The 22,337-nt window shown below is 35.8% G+C and overlaps 1 protein-coding gene across 2 annotated transcripts in view; it reads right to left on the bottom strand.

The window, feature by feature from the left end:
* The window catches only part of SHOC2 (SHOC2 leucine rich repeat scaffold protein), a 94,848-nt gene that overhangs the window by 36,125 nt on the left and 36,386 nt on the right, over positions 1-22,337 (bottom strand). For both annotated transcript variants that reach the window (XM_059398550.1, XM_059398551.1), the window contains exon 2: positions 16,269-17,213. In XM_059398550.1, the coding sequence (XP_059254533.1) occupies positions 16,269-16,971 (703 nt within the window). In that variant the 5' untranslated portion in view covers positions 16,972-17,213. The remainder of the gene's footprint in view (positions 1-16,268; positions 17,214-22,337) is intronic.

Genomic DNA, 22,337 nt, shown 5'->3' with positions numbered 1-22,337 from the left:
ACTTTTTTAATTTGGATACTGATACTATACAGTTTACAAACAGTCTTCAGTTGTACATTTATGATGTATCAATAAAAAGATTAAAAAAAAAGTCTCTGGCCCAAGCTCCTGCTTTGGACATACCTTAAACTAAACCATGGCATAAAACCAGAAAAAGCCATTACTTAAATTTGTGTTAGATGGATAATCTTCAACATATCTTAGTAAAATGTTGGTTTTTTTCCTCTATGGAAGTTTCTAAAGTCTAAATTAATTCCACTTTGAAAAACTTATTCTCTTTTTGCCTTGTCTTTAGAGGAGGCAAAGGTTGCACACTATAGCCAAGACTTTTTAAGCATGATGTTACCCTATATCCAGACAATGAGGCGAACTGGACATACTCCTTCTCAAAGGTGACAACACTGTCTAGACTCTTGTTGGGATTCTTCCTGCTATTTCTCTGAGCAATATAGCCTGCCAGGTTACTCTTATATATTAAACCCATTTTCATTTTGTAATACAGGAAGTGTTACACATGCAAAAAGAAGTGGGACACAGGATGCCTGATATCTAGAAGTCAGTTGAGATATAAAACTAATGTTCATCAAACAACAGAAGAGTGATTCTGGGAGGAGGGAAAAAAAATTTCCCCTTCTGGAAACTGCAAGTTATTAAAATGCATTTAAGTACGAAATTCCTGAGGAATATTTGGAACTTTTCTAAGTTTCCACTTTTTCCACATCTTATTTTAGAAAGATCAGTAACCGTTAAAAATATTTTATATGTGGCTTTGCTCAGAATAGCTTAACAAATACTCGATTAAATAAGTGACAAACTAAATGTGTGGGGTTTAACCAGAACAAAGAGACAGTACTATACAAACATCTGAATACACTATTGTCCCTAAAACATAACAGAAAATAAATTACTGCTCTAAGAGCATTAATTCAATCAGTCTGAAAAAAATTCCTATGTTTATGTTCTCTTTACCAGGCACAATACTAGGCCCTGAAGATACAAAAAGAGTACAAGACACTAAATAACCTGATCCCGTGAAACTTAAAATTAGTAGGAGACAACACGTGATTTGATGGAATCCAAAGAGGGCTCTGCTTATGAAATTTTACATTAAGAAGCCATTCTTTAAAGATATTCAAGGCCTTTCATTATCAAAGTTCTTTATCTTTAGGGTGACCATCTCATTCACTTCATCACTCAACAAAAATTTACTGTGTATCTACTAGAAATTAAGCAGTGAACAAAATAAAGAAGTCTATTCTCAAGGAGCTTACTTACATTCTAGTATGCACCAAAGGAAGCATCAGAAAATAAGGAAAGTGCTGTAATTGTTAATAACACTGAAAGTGTTAAGTGCTGTAAACAAAAGTAAAGCAAGGAAAGACAGCTGGAAATAAGAGTGTCTGAAGGGGCAAGGAGGAACTATGTGCATATGTGAACTGAAACACAGGACACATTAGAGGGAGAAAGGAAAAGAAAACACATCTGGAATCCTAAATATCAAACTAAGGAATATGGACCTTTTTGATCAGTAATAAGGTACAATTTAAAGTTTCTGAGCAAGCAGAACATTGTTCTAAAAGTCTATTTTCTCACAGATTTGAAGGAATAGATTGGAGAAGGCAGAATTAGGAAGCACAGTCTATTAGGAAGCTATTGCAATTAGCCTGAATAATACAATATGAGGGCCTACAGTGAATAATCGAAAGCAGTTGAATGAACAGGCCCCTACACAAGCAACTGAGAGACATGGAAATAGCAATAGGGATGTGGTAAATTATATACAATAGAGGGGTTTTGTTTTATTCACAGGTGGTTGTGGACCTACATTCTGTAAAACACAAAATTGCATTTTGGACGTTCCAGCAATGTCACATTGTTGATACAAGATTCTATTTTTTTTTTTTTTTTTGATACAAGATTCTAAATGCTTACTTTTGATTTGTTGTTAACTTGTGACAAACTGGTGACAAAAAAAAAAACTGGTCGGCCAGCAACCTGTCTGGTTATTAGGCCACATCTGACACGATCTAGAATACAGGAAAAAGAGTCCTAATTCCAAGATCTTGAACAGAGAAAATAATGATGTAATTAAAACAGAACCCAAAAGGAAGAGAAGTGTTTGGTAAGGAGTTATATATTGATCATGCTGAATTTAAGATATCAGTGAGACATATAGGTAAAAATTTTTGGTTAATTAGGGGAAAAAAATAAACAGGTAAAAAAATATTGTCATCATAGAACATTTTTGTCCCAACTAGAACATTTTTGTCCCAAGAGGGAGTTGGGGTTAAGAACTAAAGAGTCAAATATTGGTCTTTTGTCTAATGGTATTAATGGAGTACTAAATAAATTATTTTTTTTTTAAATTTTATTTATTTGAGAGTGAGAGAGAGCATAAGGTAGGGGAGGGTAAGAAGAAGAAGCAGACTCCCCACTGAGCAGGGAGCCCAATGTGGGACTCAATCCTGGGACTCCAGGATCATGACCTGAGCCAAAGGCAGTTGCTTAACTGACTGAGCCACCCAGGCACCCTGGATAAATTACTTGAATAACACTATACAAAAGTATGCGGAGAGACTCAAAGCAAAAACTAGAACAAATTCAACTCCTGCAAAAAGGGAACTGTGGTAAGCAGACTTTTAAGATGGTCCCAGTAACCCTATCTCATATATAACTGTATACACTGCATAATTAACACTCCCCTGAGTGTGCACTGAACTCAGTGACATGTTTCTAATGAAGAGAATATAAGAACAGTGAGGAGATGTCACATCTGTGGTTAGGTTCTTACCTTGCTACCACTCTCTCTACTGCCTTCTCAGCTTGCATTCTTTGATAAAGCAAGCTGCCATGCTGGAGAGATCCATGTGGCAAAGAAGTTAGGGCAGTTTCCAGCCAACAGACAGCAGCTGAAGCCCTTAGTTCAACACCCTGCAAGCAAATGAATCCTAAAACCAACCACATGGGCTCAGATGTGGAGCCTTTTCCAGAGAAGCCTTCAAGATGGCACCCCAGCCCTGGCTACGACCTTGAGTAAGAGATCTTGGGAGGAAACCCTGAATCAGATGATCTACCTAAGTTGTGCCTGATTCTGAACAAAGACAGTAGTAAATGCGTGATTTTTAAGAGCTATGCTTCACAGTAATTTCTTATGAACAGTAGATAATTTACATAAAAAATTACACTGGCTATGATCCACATTTGTTAATAAGGCTTTTACCATGAAGTTACTCACAAATCTGGCAGCAGAAAATAAATCGCAAGTAGAAAAGTTAAGAGTCCTACTGACCTGAGAAGCCAGAGGGCAAGGTCTAGGATCTATGACAATGGCTGAAATTCAAGGTTGCATATCCTGGAAAGGAGGAAACCACAAAGACTAGAGTACCAAAATCTGCATACACATACCACTCAAATTTTTGACTGACTCCAAAAGTACACTTCTGGGAGAGAAGACTGCAAGGAGCCCAGGGGAAAAACAGCAGCTAGAAGCTAAAAGAGCCAAGCAGAGATTTTGACAACTGCCATCTATAGTGGATAAGTTTTTGGAATTTCAGTCTTGCCAAGTTAGAAGAATCAGAAAAGAATATCTCAAAAGAGCCATATTATAAAAATAAAGACCATATAATAAGACTAAATCTCAAAAAACGACAGTATCTCAAATTAAAATTTCATGTGCGTGGCATTAACAATAGATTTAGACACTGAAAAAGAAATTATATAGCACTAAAAAAAAAGCAATAGGAAATAATCTAAAACACACATAAAAAATGAATACAACATTAATGACCTGAAAGGTAACATAAAGAGATACAATATACATGTAGTTAGAAATCCACAGAATAAAAAAACAAAGGGGCCAAAATCAAGAAAATTTCAAGAAATAATGGTTTAAATCTCTCCAGCTTTGATGAAAACCATAAACCCACAGATCCAAGAAGCTCATAAACTCCAAGCAGCTGGAAACCAGGGACAAAGAAAAATATTTTGTAAATATACAGAGAAATATAAGACATAGAAACAAAGATAAGAATAATAGCAAAACTGTTGCCCAAAGGTAAGCAAGCCAGAAAAAAAAAAAAAACCCACAAAGAAAACCAAATAAAACCCAGAGACACAGGAGAAGGAAGTTTAAAATACAGGAAAAAGGTAAAAAAGAAAAGGAAAGCTGTCAAACTAGAATTCTATACTAAGAAAAATAGCTTTCAAAAATAAAATCAAAAGGCTTTGAGACAAACAAAAGCCTGGAGAATTCATTATGAGCATACATACACTACAATATATATATAGGAAGTTCTTCGGGAAAAAAGAAAACAGAAATTCAGATTTACATATAAAGGACGTTAAGTACTAGAAATGGTAAATTCATGGGTAACTATGAAAGAGGTTTTTTGTTTTGTTTTACATTTTGTAATATCTTTAAAAGATATAAAGAAGGATGATGGCATGGCGAAGGCACAGGAACCAACCTAAAAGAGTCCAGAGTAACCAAAGGTGGAACTGGGCAATAAAATAATAAGAATCATACTAAATTGGAACCCAAAGAATAGAATAAATGATATAAATCAAGTAATGGAACAAATAAATATATGAGGGAGAGAAAGGACAGCTCCTCCCTATAGAAGAATATTACATAATGAAAAAGAAATGAGAGAAATTTTTTAAAAATCACCATTAGAATACAGTACTAATTGTTTCAGGGAAGATCAAGAACCATCCATGAATGCTAAAATCAGGGAGCAAAAGATTAAGGAAAAACAAGATACTGGCATAAACTAAAACCAGCATTCCTTAGGGTAATTATTAAGAAGAAAAAATTAGGGGCGCCTGGGTGGCTCAGTGGGTTAAAGCCTCTGCCTTCAACTCAGGTCATGGTCTCAGGGTCCTGGGATCGAGCCCTGCGTCAGGCTCTCTGCTCAGAGGGGAGTCTGCTTCCCTCTCTCTCTCTGCCTCCCTCTCTGCCTACTTGTGATCTCTGTCAAATAAATAAATTCTTAAAAAAATAAAATTTAAAAAAAAAGAAGAAAAAATTAACTTTAAAGTAGAGCAGCACAGCAAAAATCACATAACCAAGGTAAAAATCACCAGCAATGAGACATATCAACATCACGTAGCTCTTGATGTGACTCAAGGGGAAAGCACCATAATCACCTCAGTGGCATTCTTGCCAAACACATAATCTCAAACTAGTTATGAGAAAATATAAACCAAAAAATGAGTGATCTATTGCATAATACCTGAGCAGTACTCTTCACAAGTATCAATATCAGAAAAGAAAAGGAAAGACTTTCAAATATCTTTCTACAGGTTGGAGGAGAATACAGACATAGACCATTAAAGGTAAGTGGGATTCTGGGGCAGAAAAAGGACATTACTGGAAAAACTGGTGAAATCTAAATAAAATTCATAGTTCACAGTATTATACCAATGTAATTTTTTAAAAATTTATTTATTTGACAGACAGAGATCATAAGCAGGCAGAGAGAGAGGAGGAAGCAAACTCCCTGCTGAGCAGAGAGCCCGATGTGGGCTCGATCCCAGGATGCTGGGATCATGACCTGAGCCGAAAGCAGAGGCTTCAACCCACTGAGCCACCCAGGCGCCCCCCAATGTAATTTATAATGGTTATATAGAATGTTAGTAACAGAGGAAGCTGGGTAAAGGGTATATGAGAACCCTGTGTACTGGTTTTACAACTTTTCCGTAAGTCTCAAATTTGTTCAAAGTGAAAAGCTTAAAAAAGATAAAATTTAAAGCAAGAATAAGAGCAATGAATTATTATGGGATTTATAATATATGAATAAAAAGGTATGACAATAACTGCACAAAAAATGAAAGAAGTAAAAGTCCTCTATGTGATGTTCCTAGGGCATACAAGAAGTGGTATAATATTATTTGAATGCAGACGGCTATGATATGTACTGTAAATACTAGAGCAGATACTAAAAGCAAAGTAACAAAGACATATATAACTAATATGCCAACAACTGAGAAAAATGGAACTTATAAAAATAGTCAATCTAAAAGAAGGCATGAAGTAAGAGGAAAAGAATAACATATGGTACAAACAGAAAATAGATGGCTGATTTAATCCAATCATATTAGAAACTATATAATGTAAATGGTCCAGACCCTTCAAGCAAGACACAAACTTCTAGGATTAACAGGATCTCACCCATATGTGGAATTTAAGAAAGACAACAGATGAACATATGGGAAGGGGTTGAAGAAAAAAAGGAGAGGGCGCCTGGGTGGCTCAGTTGGTTCAGCAACTGCCTCAGCTCAGGTCATGATCTTGGAGTCCGGGGATCCAGTTCCGCATAGGACTCCCGGCTCCACCGGAGTCTGCTGCTCCCTCTGACCTTCTCCCCTCTCATGCTTTCTTCAATAAATAAATAAAATCTTAAGAAAGAAAAAAAGAGAGAGAGAGAAAAGGAGGGAAACAAGCCATAAAAGACTGTTAACAAGACAGAACAAACTGAGGGTTGATAAAGGGAGGTGGGTGTGGGATGGACTATAGATGGGTAATAGGAATTACAAAGGACACATGTTATGATGAACACTGGGTGTTTTAATTAAGTGATGAATCACTGAATTGTACTCCAGAAACCCATACTGTACTGTATGTTAACTACCTAAAAAATGTTTTTAAATACTTTATTTGACCGAGATCACAAGTAGGCAGAGGCTGGCAGAGGGGGTGGGAAGGAGGCTCCCCACTGAGCAGAGAGCCAGATGCAGGGCTCAATCCCAGGATCTTGGGATCACAATTTGAGCCGAAGGCGGAGGCTTAACCCACTGAGCCATCCAAGCGCCCCTAACTACCTAAAATTTAAATTAAAAAATATTTTTAAACTGCCAGGATTAAAAACAAGATCTACATGCTGTGGATAAGAAACCATTTTAAAATGTAAAGATGCAAAAAGGTAAAAGAATGGCGAAAGATATACAATGTAAGTAACAATTAACAAGGAAGCTGTATAAAATAGGATTCATTAAAAAAAAAAAATTACCAGGAATGTTACAACAGAAAAAAGACAGATATTTCATAATGATAAGTAATCTCATCAGGAAAAAAATATCCTAGGTATATCTACAAGTAATAACAGTTTCAAAATATAAGCAGCAAAAATAGCACTAGTGTTGAGAAAAATCTATTAGTATGGTTGGCGGCTATTTCAACACTTATTTTCTCATTAATTGAAAAAAACAGTGGATAGAAAATTGATGGTGGTATAGAATAAATGAATAATATCAACTAATGTGACCTTGTGCCAAAAAACCCGAACACAATGCATATATAACATTTAGTAAGACAGGCCATATTTTGGGGCACCTGGGTGGCTCAGTGGGTTAAAGCCTCTGCCCTCGGCTCGGGTCATGATCCCAGGGTCCTGGGCTAGAGCCCCACATCGGGCTCTCTGCTTGGCGAGGAGCCTGCTTCCTCCTCTCTCTCTGCCTGCTTCTCTGCCTACTTGTGATCACTTTCTGTCAAATAAATAAATAAAATCTTTAAAAAAAAAAAAAGGCCATATTTTATAAATCAATAACAAAATTATCAGAAAACATCTCTTGAATGCTTGAAAACTGAACAATTCACTTCTAAATAATCCATGGGTTACAGAACAATAAGAGATATTTATTTTTTTTAAGATTTTTTTTTTTTAATTTATTTGTCAGAGACAGAGGGAGAGAGAGTGAGCGAGCACAGGCAGACAGAGAGGCAGGCAGAGGGAGAAGCAGGCTCCCTGCTGAGCAAGGAGCCCAATGTGGGACTCGATCCCAGGACCCTGGGATCATGACCTGAGCCGAAGGCAGCTGCTTAACCAACTGAGCCACCCAGGCGTCCAGAGATATTTAGAAAATATTTAAAATAAATAATGAAAATATTACATCAAAATTTGGATGCAGCTGCTCAAATAGTACTTGGGGGGATTTATAATGAAATGCTTATATAATGAAAAGAAAGGTCTGAAATCAATCTAACAACTTAAAGTAGACAAAGAAGAGCATATTAAACCTAAAGTAAAAATAAATGAGCAGAAAACAAACAAACAAAAAGATTTTAAAAGACCCCAAAGATAACAGGACAAAAAACAAAACCAAAAGCTTTTTTTAAAGACCAATAAAATTGATAGATCTCTAATTAGACTGATCAAAGAAGACCAAATTACCAATATGAGGAATGAAAGAGAGACATGATTACAAAGTATGCTGATGACATTAAAAGAATAATACAGAACTATTATAAACTTTATGCCAAAAATGCAACAAATTATACAAAACAGACAAATGCTTTGACAGATTCAAACTACCAAAATTTAACTGAGAAGTAGAAAACTCAGGTAACTCTGTATCTTTATTAACTAAATTAAATTAGATCAGTAAATAAAAACCTTTCTACAAAGAAAACATCTGTCTCAGATTGTATAACTGGTAAATTCTTCTGAACATTTAAGGAAATACTACTAATTCTATACAAACTCTTAGAACATAAAAGAGGAATACTTCCCAACTCATTCTATGATATGAAGCCAGCATTACTCTTATGGCAAACCATTATTTAAAACGAGAGAGAGAGAATTACAGATCAACAGCCATGATGAATACGAACATAAACTCCTTAATAAAATTTTTGTAGGGTTTAAATTAAAATCTAGCAAAATACAAAAAGGCCCTAGGTAAAATGCATACAGTAGGTACCCAAAGACTGGTAAACAATTAGGTTTCATAACTTGTCACCTACCCTGTGAAGTCATATGACCTGTCCTTTTGAGTCTTATCAAAGATGCTTATATTTTATTTTATATATTACTTATTTTTTTTAGAGGGAGAGAAGGGCAGAAGGAGAGGGAATGATAGAATCTTAAGCTCCATACCCAGCTTCGTACCCAGCATGGAGCCCCATTTGGGGCATCTCATGACCCTGAGATCATGATCTGAGCTGAAACCAAGAGTCAGTTGTTTAACCAACTGTACCACCCAGGCACCCCAAAGATGTTTATATTTTTAAAATAATTATTGTTCTTTGGGGCATCTGAGTGGCACAGTTGGTTAAGTGACCAACTCTTGGTTTTGGCTCAGGTCACAACCTCAGGGTCATGTGGAGCTCTGAGTTGGGCAGGGTATGGAACCTGACTTAAGATACTGTCCTCCCCTCTCTCTCTCAAATAAATCTTTAAAAAAATTTCAACTCTTGTTCCTGAACTTATAGGAATACTTTCAAATATTCAGCGACTCCCTGTATAAAAAAAAGAATGTAATAATTTGACAAACTACATAATTAACAAAAGCTGGAAATACCTATCTATCACACATGCTTGAACAGATTTAAGATCTTAACATCAGAATTTCTACCATTACTTGAGTCTTAGAGGCTTAGTGTTCCCTTTCACTGCAAAGATTTCAGGAGCTCTTCTAATCAAGGACATCTGCAACTAGGCAGCATGGATGAGAGTGTCTATTTTCCTTTGATTGGGTGACTTCAGGACGGTGAAAGTCAATTGCATTCTCTTTCTGATCTTATCAAACTCTTCTAACATGGCTTTAGCAATAACAACTTTTACATGCTTTTGTTGTTCAGTGAAACACCCTACAATCTGATGACAATAAACTACGTAAATTAACAGTTCATCTCCAAGTGTCTAGAATCTCTTGAGGATTCCCAATCAAAAGGAGTTATTTATGTACAACCATGAATTCCCTTTCCTAATTTCTTTTTCCTGCCAAACCAAGTAACTCATTAGCACTTGTAATGAGATCAAAACACTCAAATGAGATCCATTAAATGATATTACCTGGACCATGAGAACAATTTTATCACTCCCGGCAGTCCTGGGAGAATTTCAAGAATTTTAGGGACAAAGGGTTAAAATTTCAGTTAATAGTGAAAAATGGGTGATAGTACTTGGCTTCATTAAATTCCCTTCAAGCCCCATTTATTGAAAACCTATAATTTATTAACTACAAAAATTCACAAAAAATTAATAGGAAATTAAAATCTCTGAGTTCCTTCAACTTTTAAAAAAAAACTGCTGGTTCAGTCCTTAGTATTTTTATACAGATATTACTGGTATATATTCTCTATGTTGATTATATCACTTAACTTATAACAGCAGGACTTCAGTATGGTAGGAATTCTGTTTTCAATAACTTACTGTGTCAAATGGATAAAAAATTCTTCCTGATTCTAATTTCTTATAGATCTGAATGTTGTAGAGAGTTCTTTAAAATAGGTAAAAATAATATGGATTCCCAAAAAGCATACATTTTAACATACCATTTCATTCTCATAAGCAAAATGAGTTATTCTGACAAATTCATATGAAATTGTGTATTATATATAAATGTAGCATTTTATTGGTTATACAATGTAGGAAAAATAAATGGGTTTTAGAGCAGAGGGGGTTGGGGGATGGGTGAGCCTGGTGGTGGGTGTTAAGGAGGGCACGTACTGCATGGAGCATTGGGTGTGGTGCATAAACAATGAATCTTGAAACACTAAAAAAATAAAACTAAATTTAAAAATATATTTTTGAAAAAATTCCTTCTAACTTAGCTATTTTTATAAAGAAAAAAAAGGGTTCATGTTTAAATAAAGAAATCCTAGGGGCGCCTGGGTGGCCCAGTCGGTTAAGCGACAGCCTTCAGCTCAGGTCCTGGGATAGAGCCTGGGATCAGGCTCCCTGCTCAGGGGGAAGCCTGGTTCTCCCTCTCCCACTCCCTTGTTTGTGTTCCCTCTTTCGCTCTGTCTCTTTCTCTCTGTCAAATAAATAAAATTGTTAAATTTTTTAAAAATTTAAAAATAAAAATAAATAAAAATTAAAAAAATAAAGAAATCCTATACTAGCCCATAATTCAATGAAGGAAAACTAGGAATATTCCAAAGAGATAAAGATGGAGTGTCTTCTGATTTCAAAGAGCAACCATTTCCTTCCCTAGAAGAATAAAATCCTTTAAAACTTCATTTTCCAGAATTCCCTAAATTAATTATTCAAACTGTCTTCCTGATGACCTTAACTCTAATCTACCCAGGCACCCCCCCAAAAAAAATTTACAAAAGCTTATCTTTAATACTCAACAGAACCAGTACAGTACAGGTTACAGCAAGGGGGAGTGATTATTTCCTGTTTTCCCCTCTCACAACACAACTTCTTGACTGTCTTGGTATACAGTGAAGGGTCTCTTTAAGGATTACAAATGGTAAAAGAAGGTAAGGGAAGAAGGATGGAGCACTGATCTGTAAAAGAAAGCAACCACTAAGTCCCACCTACTTCTTAACACAAAAAGACAGGACATTTACTTTAATGTGTCCATGCCTTCTCACACAAAAAGAAAGGTAAGTATTACTAAATGAAGAGTTTTCTTGGCTACTCTGGTGTGTTATCTCTGGCTCTTCACAGGAATACATTTACTGTCCTTTTAGTATTCTTTTACTGTTTTCTGCCAGTGTTCACCCATGTGAATATGTTAACACTGGTATGAAATCACACAGCATTAATAAAAATGCCATTAATGCTGAGACAGATAGATGTTTTGATTTTAATATAGTTACAGAAAGGTATAGTTATAGAAAGCAAAGCAGCTTGTGTAGTGGTTAAATTCCAAATATATTATTTAAACTAAATAATAGGCTATATTTCAAGAACTTCTAATTTCTCATACTCCTCAAATATATTGCTAGATGGCATGACCGAAAATGGTGTACTCTTATTACTATAAGCATTTAATATACTATACATTTAATACATTTAATATACTATAAATCTAATATATATCTATAATAATGCGAATCTAATACATAGAAAGTTTAACAAAATGATTAATTAGCATATTATTTTGAATTGTAAATTCCTATTATGGGTTGCAGCAGTAAGTCAAACTATGGTAAAGGAATATGACACTTTTGAGCATCTGGGTGGACCAGTCAGTTAAGCATCTGACTCTTGATTTCGGCTCAGGTCATGATCTCAGGGTTGTGACAGCAAGCCCTATGCTTAAGATCCTCTTTTTCCCTCTCCTTCTGCCACTCCCCAACCTCAAAAAAAAGGGGGGGGTGTATAGAACACTGTAAAAAATGTCAAATTTCCACTTTACCTGATCTTTGCCCATGGGTCTTATTTGTACACATTCTCAAAGGAGCTCAGGATTTTATTTTTTGTCATTAAAAAAAGCAGTAAACTGGGGCACCTGTGTGGCTCAGGCCATGATCCCAGGGTCCTGGAATTGAGTCCTGCACTGGGCTCCCTGTTCAGTGGGGAGTCCATTTCTCCCTCTCCATCTGCCCCTCCTCTTGCCTGTGTAATTTCTCTATCAAATAAACTCTTTTTTAAAAAAGCAGTAAAGCAAGATCTGCACCACAAAAAACTATTTGTCTTTCCTTTATAATAAAAGACAGCTCTCAAAAATTAAAAACAAATCTATAGTCATCAAAACACTGCAAATCAAAACCACATAATACCACTTCTTACTCATGGAATACTATAATAAAAAGATGATAGCAACGATGTTGAGGATGTCGAGAAACCAGAACCTTCATACACTATGGTGGGAACAGAAAAAGGTGCAGTGATAAGAAACCAGTCTAGGAGTTCCTCAAAAGTTTAAATATAGAGTTACCGTATGACTCAGTAATGCCATGTTTAGGTATATAACCCAAGAGAAATGAAAACAAATGTCCACACAAAAACTTGGGACACATGTTCATAGTAATTTTATTTGCAACAGCAAAAAAATGGAAACAACCCAAATGTTCAACTCACAAATGGGTAAATAAAATGTGGTATATTCATAGAATGGAGTATTATTCAGCAGCAAGAAAGAATGAGGCGCACCTGGGTGGGTCCTTTGGCTTCTTCCACTCAGGTCACGATCCCAGCATCCTGGGAGTAAATCCACATCAGGCTCCCTGCTTCCTGAGAAGCCCGCTTCTCCCTCCCCCGCTCCCCCTACTTGTATGCTTGTATTCCCTCTTCCACACTCTCTCTGTCAAAGAAATAAAATCTCAAAAAAAAAAAAAAAGTAAAATAGTGTCTGCCTAGGGCTAAGGGGTTTCAAGAAAACAGAGGAGGGGTAACTGCTAAAGTGTACAGTTTCTTTTTAGAGTGATAAAAATTTTCTAAGATTGTGATGGCTGCACAACTGTGTAGCTGGAACCCACTGAACTGTACACTTCAAATGTATGAACTGTATGGTATGTGAATTGTATCTTCATTAAGCTGCTAACATCCTCCTTCCTCAAAAAAAACCCAAAAACAAAAAACAAAAAACTAATGCTATGGCTTTTAACTGCAGCTACAGATACAGTAAGAGAGCTTATTTTTTAGAAGTACATACCCTTTGCACTTGCCACACTAAGTCATAAACTATGGGAGTGGGACCCACTCTTCTAGACTAGTGGGGGTAGTACAGTAAGACCCAAGTTCAAATCCTGACTCTTAACTTCCTAGCTGCATGACTTTTTAAAAAACACTTTATTTATTTGAAAGAGATAAAGAAATAGTGAGAGAGAGCAGAGCAAGAGGGAGGGGCACGAGACAGAAGCTGCTCATGTAGGGCTCATCCTAGGACCCTGCGATCATGACCTGAGCCAAGGGCAGACACTTAAACTACTAAGCCACCCAGGTGCCCCCATCCCCAGCTACATTTGACGTTTAGTAAATTATCTAATCTCTCTACATTTTCAGTTCCTACTTCATTACAATGGAGGAAGAAGTGTCTATTAAAATTGGCTTTCTGTAAGAACTTAATAAGTTAAAATATGCAAAGTATACCATATGACATACTGTGCTCAAAACAGCAGCTATTATTATTATTACAATTATGTTGTTTTTACTGGACATCTTCTTGTTCTTTACAGGGAAAAGTTAATGCAGACTTCTGCAATGTCTGCCCCAAATTCACGCATCTAAGTTTATTTATTTCACAAAGAGAGAGATCACAAGTAGGCAGGCAGAGGGAAGTGGGGGGTGGGCGGGGGGTGTTGGGGGGGGGGGAGGAGAGCAGGCTCCCTGCTGAGCAGAGAGCCCACCGGATGCTGGGCTCATCCCAGGACTCTGAGATCATGACCTGAGCTGAAGGCAGGGCTTAACCCACTGAGCCACCCAGGTGCCCCAAACCTTATATATCTTAACCCCTTTTACGAAATATTAACTTTTATCTTTAAAGGCAGTTTATTCTCTAATGCCCTGCTTGGAATAAAATAACATTTATGAAGTTACTATTCTTATAGAAATACAAAAATTACAAGAACACAAACTTTAATAATGCCACTAATTGTGGCATTAAACAAATTAAACAAATTCAAAGGTTATTTTTTTTAAATTACAAACTTAGGAATAAAGGTCAAAAGATTAGGCAGACACAAACCATTTAATTAAATAAAATTTGCCAATTTTTAAAAATACATTCACGGGACGCCTGGGTGGCTCAGTTGGTTAAGCAGCTGCCTTCGGCTCAGGTCATGATCCCAGCGTCCTGGGATCGAGTCCCACATCGGGCTCCTTGCTCCGAAGGGAGCCTGCTTCTGCCTCTGCCTCTGCTCGCTCTCTCCCCCTCTCTCTCTCTCTGATAAATAAATAAAATCTTTAAAAAAAAAAAAATACATTCACTTAAGTAAAAATGCTGATCTATATGCTAAGAACAAACTGAAGTACATTTAAAATCTTGTAATTTCGGGGCACCTGGGTGGCTCAGTCGGCTGAGTGACTGCCGTCTGCTCAGGTCATGATCCTAGAGTCCCAGGATTGAGTCCCACATCAGGCTCCCTGCTCAGTGGGCAGTCTGCTTCTCCCTCTGACCCTCCCTACTCTCGTATTCTCTCTCTCTCTCTCTCAAATAAATAAATAAAATTTTTAAAAAATAATAAAACCCTATAATTTCTTACATAAGAAACTTTTGTTCTTAATTCCTAAGTAATTTGGTAACATCTCTACGGAAAGACATTCTTAATAGGACTCTCATGAATGAAAGCCAACATATTCAGATGGAGGATAACACATACACAAAATAATAAGAACAAAACCAGGAAATAACATTTGATATTTCAACATTTGAAATTTATATTTATATAATTTATATCAAACAACATTTGATATAAAAATTTAGCATTTCTTTTTTCTTTAGCAATTCCATTTCAGAATGAACCACCTATACTGGTGAGATTTTAACTGAATCTGGTATGAAATCAAAAGTCAATCAACGAGCACACTTCTATCTGAAAACATGAAAAGGAGTATTTCCTTTCAGATTCCTGAAGATATTTTAATACCTGATAAGTAAGTCATACTTTCAAAAAGTACAGTTCACTTCTTGGGAAAATCTATCATGGATTAGAAAACGCATTTAATGAAACCAAAATTAAAATGGGATTTTGTGTCTGGTGAGAGTTAAATGTAGAAAAATGCCATACCTAAAACTTAAACCGTATCTTTTTCAAAGCTAAATAAATTTTTAAACACACCTACAGAAAAGTATCTCTCTACAAAGCTGTAGTGCCTTGCTTCCTTTGTCACCCACTCACCCAATGCTCAAGCAACAATATTTTTAAATCACCTATTTTATTCAGCATATATCTGCCTTTCATAAGAAAACCTTCCTTAGAAAGTTAAATAATTCACTTTTATGTCAATTTTTTTAATGTTATAAAAGGAGCCCACAAATACCTTTGTCAACTTCTCAGAACTAAGTCAATGTTTACTATACTCCCTAATTAAAAAATTAAAATATTTTTACTGACTTTTTTACATATATATTTACTACTTTTTATACTATTACCGTTCTTTTGCTTTTTTTTTTTTTTAACATGGCTCTGATATGCCAATCTTTTGTAGAAAATTAGGAATTTACACAAACATTTTTCAGATAAGGAAGGAAAAGTGAAAACTAGAAAATGTAGCCTAAGTGAATCTACTATACTTTTAAAATATTTTTAAAATACGTGGTAACAAGTTAAAAATTCAGGAAACATCTTTTTATTGCTACAAGTTCACCTCTTCTCCAGGGAAAATGAAAGCAGATTAAGTTTATGTGAAACAGGCCCAACTACATCTATATTCTAACTCACTTTTTAAAAATCTGCAAAATAAGCTCACAGCATACACTAAAATTGCTAAAATTAAGTAACTGAAGTAAAACATAAAGAAGAAATTTAGAAACCAGCTGTTTTTAGGCAAGGATCAGATATTTTGATATAGAAAAGCACTTGACATATTATGCGGCATAACAATTATCTGGCATAACAAATAACCACAAATAGTAGTAAGATCTCTTACCAATTTCAGCAGGTAGTTGTTTGATTTTGTTCTCTCGAATGCTAAGCATGCTGAGTTTTGACAGATTTTTGATGTCCTTTTCCACAGTAGTTATACGATTAAAGCGAAGGTAAAGAGTTGTGAGAGAATCTAGCCTATACACCACTGAAGGAATTTCTCTCAGTTTATTATGCCGTAAATCAAGCATCCGCAGTTTCTTCAAGTTATCAAGAGAGTCAGGCAAACTGGTAAGTGAGTTTTCATTTAGAGCCAGTGTCATGAGATTTACTAGACAGCCCACCTCAGCTGGGAGGGACTGCAATTTGTTGCTATATAAATAAAGTTCTGTTAACTGAGTCAACTCTTTGATTGATGATGGCAATATATGTATAGACCTCTTGGATAAGTCCAAACGCATTGAATTCTCTTCCCGGCATTTGTTGAGCTCTTTAATCACCTCTGCATTGCTAGATTTTTTTCTAGTCCCAGGTGCTGGATTTGGCCGTTTGATCGTATTGTCAACTGAAAAAGCCACCCCTGGCTGGGCAGTACTGGAGTCCTTCTTTCCATCTTTGGCATCTTTCCCTTTGGTCTTAGGTTCTTTTTCTTTGCTCTCTTTCCCAAAACCTCCAGAGGCTTTTGCCTCCTTTTCTCTTTCCTTGGCTGATGGCACTTTGGAATCTTTCTCTTTAGAGTCTTTTTCTTTTCCTAAACTACTACTCATGGTGACTCAAGCTTGGGCAAAAACTACATGAACTCCTTTGTTTTATTTGCCAACAACAGTAACTGGAATTCGAAGATGAAGAGACAAAGATCCTACACAATCACAAAAGGTGTTGGCTTGAAGAAGTAATCACCATGGAGGAACAGCCACCTGTTACATGTTGGATCTAAAAGCACTATGCCCATTTCTGGTAACTTGCTCCAACTGGTGAAATGGTGATGGTCAATGGTTCATTAGAATTCCTGAAATACAATACAAAAAAAAAAAAATTAAATTATTTTCTATTATAATTTATATTAAGTAAATGGGCTCTGAAAAACAATGTTACTGAAAATTTGGCCATTTTCCTATGATTTGATGTAGTAAATATTTATTGAACACTTTCTACTATGCAAAATCCATTGAAAAACTATAAAAATAGTTAAGGCAGGCCCCTATCTTCAATGACTTTATAATCTAAGAAGCAGAAGTAAGGTAAGTATACAAGTTACTGATAAGTTTGTAAGAACTGAAAAGTGGAAGAAAATCATAATAGCAGCTAATGTTTGAATACTTTCTATGTACAAGCACTACTGTAAGAAACTTACAAATATTAACTTAATACATACAGCAGCCCAAAAGATCAACTCTTGTCCCTATTTTTTAAATAGGGACAGCAAGGCACAGAAATACTTTTAAGTAACTAGCCCTGTGATCTTGGAAAAGCAACAGAGTTGAGATTCTAATGTATATATCCACAGCCTGTGTTCCTAAACACTACACTAAAACTGCTCTATCTGCAACTAATTGCCAGACAGCTTTAGGAATCAGAAAGAACTTCAAAGAGTGTAATGATGAACTCAAGAGCAGTCTCATAAAAGAACAAAAGAATAAGGTGAAATATGTATGGAGCACAGCAAATAGTTTAGGGAAAAGGACATTAAGAATCTGTACTTTAGGGACAACTGGTGGCTCTGTCGTTAAATGCCTGTCTTCGGCTCACATGATCCCAGGATCCTGGAATCCAGCCCCACATCCGGCTCCCTGAGCAATGGGGATCCTTCTCCCTGTACCACTCCCTGTGCTTCTGTTCCTTCTCTCCCCATGTATCTCTCTGTTAAATAAATAAATAAATAAAATCTTAAAAGGAAAAAAAAAAAAAAAGAATCTGTACTTGAATAAGCCTTCTAGGTGATTCCAATGCAGGTAGACCTAGGGAACCACCTTGAGAAACAGTAACAAAGAGCAATCTCCAATGAAATCTATAAACTAGAAACTGAATGGTGATAAGGGTTCTAAAAAGTAGAAAAAACTGGTAAAATGACTGACCAAAAGGAACTACAAAGGCTGAATAGATGAGTAAAATGTTTGTGAAAGAGTTAGTCCTCCCTAAGCATTTTGAAATTTAAAATATAAGTTTGTATCCTGTGGCTCTGTTATTTTTATAAGTAACTGATCTTTATGTGGTAGTAGGGCTTAAAGATGAAAGATAAAATAATCATTTACCTGATCAGCTTAAGAGGTTAAAAAAAAAAAAGCTAAAATTTTATGAAACCACCAAAAGTACTTGATAGTCTAAGTGCACAGGGTCATGCTAAGAATTTCTATACAGAGGATGTGAGCCTTACCCTATACAAGGTACAGTTTAATTAGATAGCCAAAACACTCACATATAATTAAACGTAAGATAGCACAGTAAATCTTCAGACAATGACATATGCTATTGCTCTTATGAGAAAACTGTCATCAGTGAAAATGGCTGAGAAAGGTTGTGTACAGAAGTACAAGCAAGTAAAGTCAAGGTGGCAAATCAGTCCAGGTAGATACAGTGAAAGGGTAACTTAAGCCAAGAATACCAAATGATCTTAGTTTGCCATAGGAAAATGAAAAGGTGGAACTTTGCTGAAGCAAAATCTCAAGGGTGCAGTAATAATAGGAGGTGGATAGAAGACTAATGATCTGTAAATTCCAGACTAGAGTTTGAACTTCACAGCTTGTAAGATTCTACAGTTAAACAAACACGCAATTTTTGCTAGTGTGTCAGGAAAGTTACTATCTCCCCACTATTCACCACCCCTTCAAAAAGAGAAAATAATGATTTTTGAGCTACAATGGAGAAAAACTAAGAAACCTTCAGAGGTACTGATTGAGAAAGCGATGCTATTAAGCCAAAATGAAAGTACATTTATTAAAATGATACAACGGTGAATAATGGGAGTATATACACAGATGACGGAATACAGACATCACTTATCAATTCAGATGTTAAGAAAGGTCATTTATACCAAGTTTCTGAAAATCAAATTTCTATTTGGCAAGATATGTATGTACCGAATTTCAAGTAAGATGCAGATAGAATAAAAAAGATGTTACATATTAAAGAACAAATCTAGCATCTCACAAAGTATACTAGCAAAACTTTAATGCTTCTGCTTAATAATCAGATTCAAAAACGTTTTTATGAGTAAAAAGTAACACTTTTCTAAACATACACTGGCATTTTTAAAGACGGAATCCTTGGTCTCCTATTCTGATGTTTCCCAAACTTCAATAAATAAAATAAAATAAACCAGGAATATTGGTTTAAGAAAAATAAATTTCCAGGCTCTGTCTTAAACCACTGAACTGGAATCTTCAGGAAGAGCAATCTAGGAAACATCTGTTTTAATAAGAAATGTTTCAGGGCGCCTTGGTGGCTCAGTGGGTTAAGCCTCTGCCTTCTGCTCAGGTCATATCAGGGTTCTGGGATCCCAGCATCACATCAGGCTCTCTGCTCAGCATGGAGCCCGCTTCCCCGCCCCCATCTCTGCCTGCCTCTCTGCCTACTTGTGATCTCTGTCCATCAAATAAATAAATAAAATATTTTTAAAAATGTTTCAGCAAATGCTTATCAAGTTTGGAAATAGAGGATATAACGAAATCTGAACACTGAAGATCTGAACATGGGTATATTTACTACTGTATTTCTTAAATATTATTCTAAAAATGACTATTGAGGGGGTGGCTGGCTGGCTCAGAATGACTGTATGTCATTCTTGATCTCGGGGTTATGCGTTCAAGCCCTACAACGGATATAGAGATTACTTAAGAAAATAAAATGAAAACCAAAAAACTAAAATATTTTTATGTTACATACATGATACTACTACAAATGTTAAAAATGGATCCATAAAAAATTAAAATAAAAATTAAAATTAAGGATTAAGGAGTGGGTCAGGAAAGAAATTGCATTAATGACAAAACAAGTTACTAATAATTTCAAGTTTCCACTGAAGTTTGAAAAAAGACCTCCCATTACATATAATTACCATAATCTATCTGAAGTTCATCCTAGAGATACCTGAGCTGTTTGATGGTTTCCCTGCTATAGTGATGGATTTGAACTGACCCCAGATACCCATCCTATCTATAATTCTTGTACCTACTGAGATTTATTGGGATACAGTTCAGGCACTGTTCTCGTAAAAATGTAACTAGTTAGAACAGAATTTGGACTTTGACATCACCATACTGAAAGGAATTTACTAACCAGGCCTGACTATTAACTAAAAATTTTTCATATCCAGTAAAAATATATGTTGTCTAAGACAACTAACGAATGAGTTGAAAGTCCCAAATTAAGTTCTGGTCTAATCCAGATCTGAATCAGGTGACACCACTAGATTTTTTTGGAGAAGAAAAAAAGTATTGGCAGTAATCCTTCATGTTTCTTGGAAATAAACTAGCCAATAGATTTCTTAGAAACTGGGGCACCTGGGTGGCTCAGTAGGTTAAGCTTCCCCCTCCAGCTCAGGTCATGATCTCAGGGTCTTGGGATTGAGCCCTGCATCGGGCTCAGCAGGGAGCCTGCCTCCCCCTCGCTCTCTCTGCCTGCCTCTGCCTACTTGTGATCTCTGTCTGTCAAAGAAATAAATAAAAATCTTAAAAAAAAAAAAAATTTCTTAAAAATCCCTTTATAACGTTGTGGGAGATGGTTACATTTGCACAATTTGACTCCTGCACCCACTTATGTAACAGAAAGTGACAGTACCCATTCTAAAAATGCTTAAAATCTAGTGAAAAAGCATAAAATTGCACCAATTACTAATCTGAGGCTAGCAATGGTGTTTCTATATTGGGGTCTTTATCACTCCAGAAGATTCCTCTATTCCTGACCACCTAATAACTATCATAAATAGAGCACTTGACATGACCTTTTAATCTTATTTCAAATTCTCACAACAACATCAAGGAAGATACTAAAAGTGTCTCCACTTGGTTTTTTGAGTCCCTTTTATCATTTAACCAAAAATGAAAGCAAATATTACCAATGCTATCTGTTGGCAGAGGTCTCAGTTGATCAAACTTTTCTAGGGTACTTAGTTATGTTCCAAATTACAAAAATTCTTAACTTCAAGTTCCTAAGTAGAAGAGTTCCTCTATTTCCAATTTATAGATAAGAAAATTGAGGCATTATAGTCAGATACCTGGACATAAAGAAAAATTCAAAACCAAGTCTAACGGATTCTAAGACCATGTATGTTCTTTCCACTATACCATGCTGTATTTCAAAGACAGCTATCCAAATCATAATTGTATTTGGATGCTAATTACAATATTTTAGGCCTCAATACATTCTAAGACAGGGGTCAGCAAACTTTTCCTGTAAAGGGCCGCATATTAAATGCTTTAGGCTTTGTGGGCTAGATGTTCTATTACAGGTGCTCTGTTCCATCACTTTAACATGAAAATAGCTGTAGACACTTGTAAGTGACTAGATGAGACTATGTTTCAATAAAAGTTTACCAAAAGAGGCCACATACTGAATTTGGCCCCTAGCCAACAGTTTTACAGATCAGAACTATATTTTGTATGCAAACTTGATGTTAAGAAGTAAAAAAAATAATCTCCTTGTTCTTATAATACACTCAACATTACTTTTAGCTATTTCTAAAATAACTACCACATCAATAAGCCACATATACTAAATATATTCCCTAGTCTTACCTTAAATGTGGGTATGAGAGCTTTACAATATTGGACCCTGAATTACAATGTAAATGACTTCTGGCTCCAAAGAAGATGGAATAAGCCCACCTTACCATTTCTCCCATTAATTACAACCTAAAACCCTGGACAAAATACATAAAGCAACTAGCAGAAGTTTCTGAAAAGTAGAGAAAAGAAGGTACAGTGGCTAGGGACTCTGGCTGAAGGATTATTCTACTGGTGAGTTCTCTGTGGCTTTTGTTGTTGTTGTTTCCTACATATCCTGGCTTGGCAGTAGAGAAGCTCATAATCCAAAAACACCAGTAAGTACCTACCAAAAAAAAAAGGGTCCAAGCAATGTTCTCTCTCTCTACTCAGAGGTCTGTGAAGAGAATGAAAAGCTACAGTCTAGAAGAAAA

The sequence above is a fragment of the Mustela nigripes genome, chromosome 4 (genome assembly GCF_022355385.1).
Source record: "Mustela nigripes isolate SB6536 chromosome 4, MUSNIG.SB6536, whole genome shotgun sequence".
In the NCBI taxonomy this organism is placed as follows: Eukaryota; Metazoa; Chordata; class Mammalia; order Carnivora; family Mustelidae; genus Mustela; species Mustela nigripes.
Note: the sequence above shows the minus strand (reverse complement) of the source record. Positions and strands in the feature narration are given on the sequence as shown.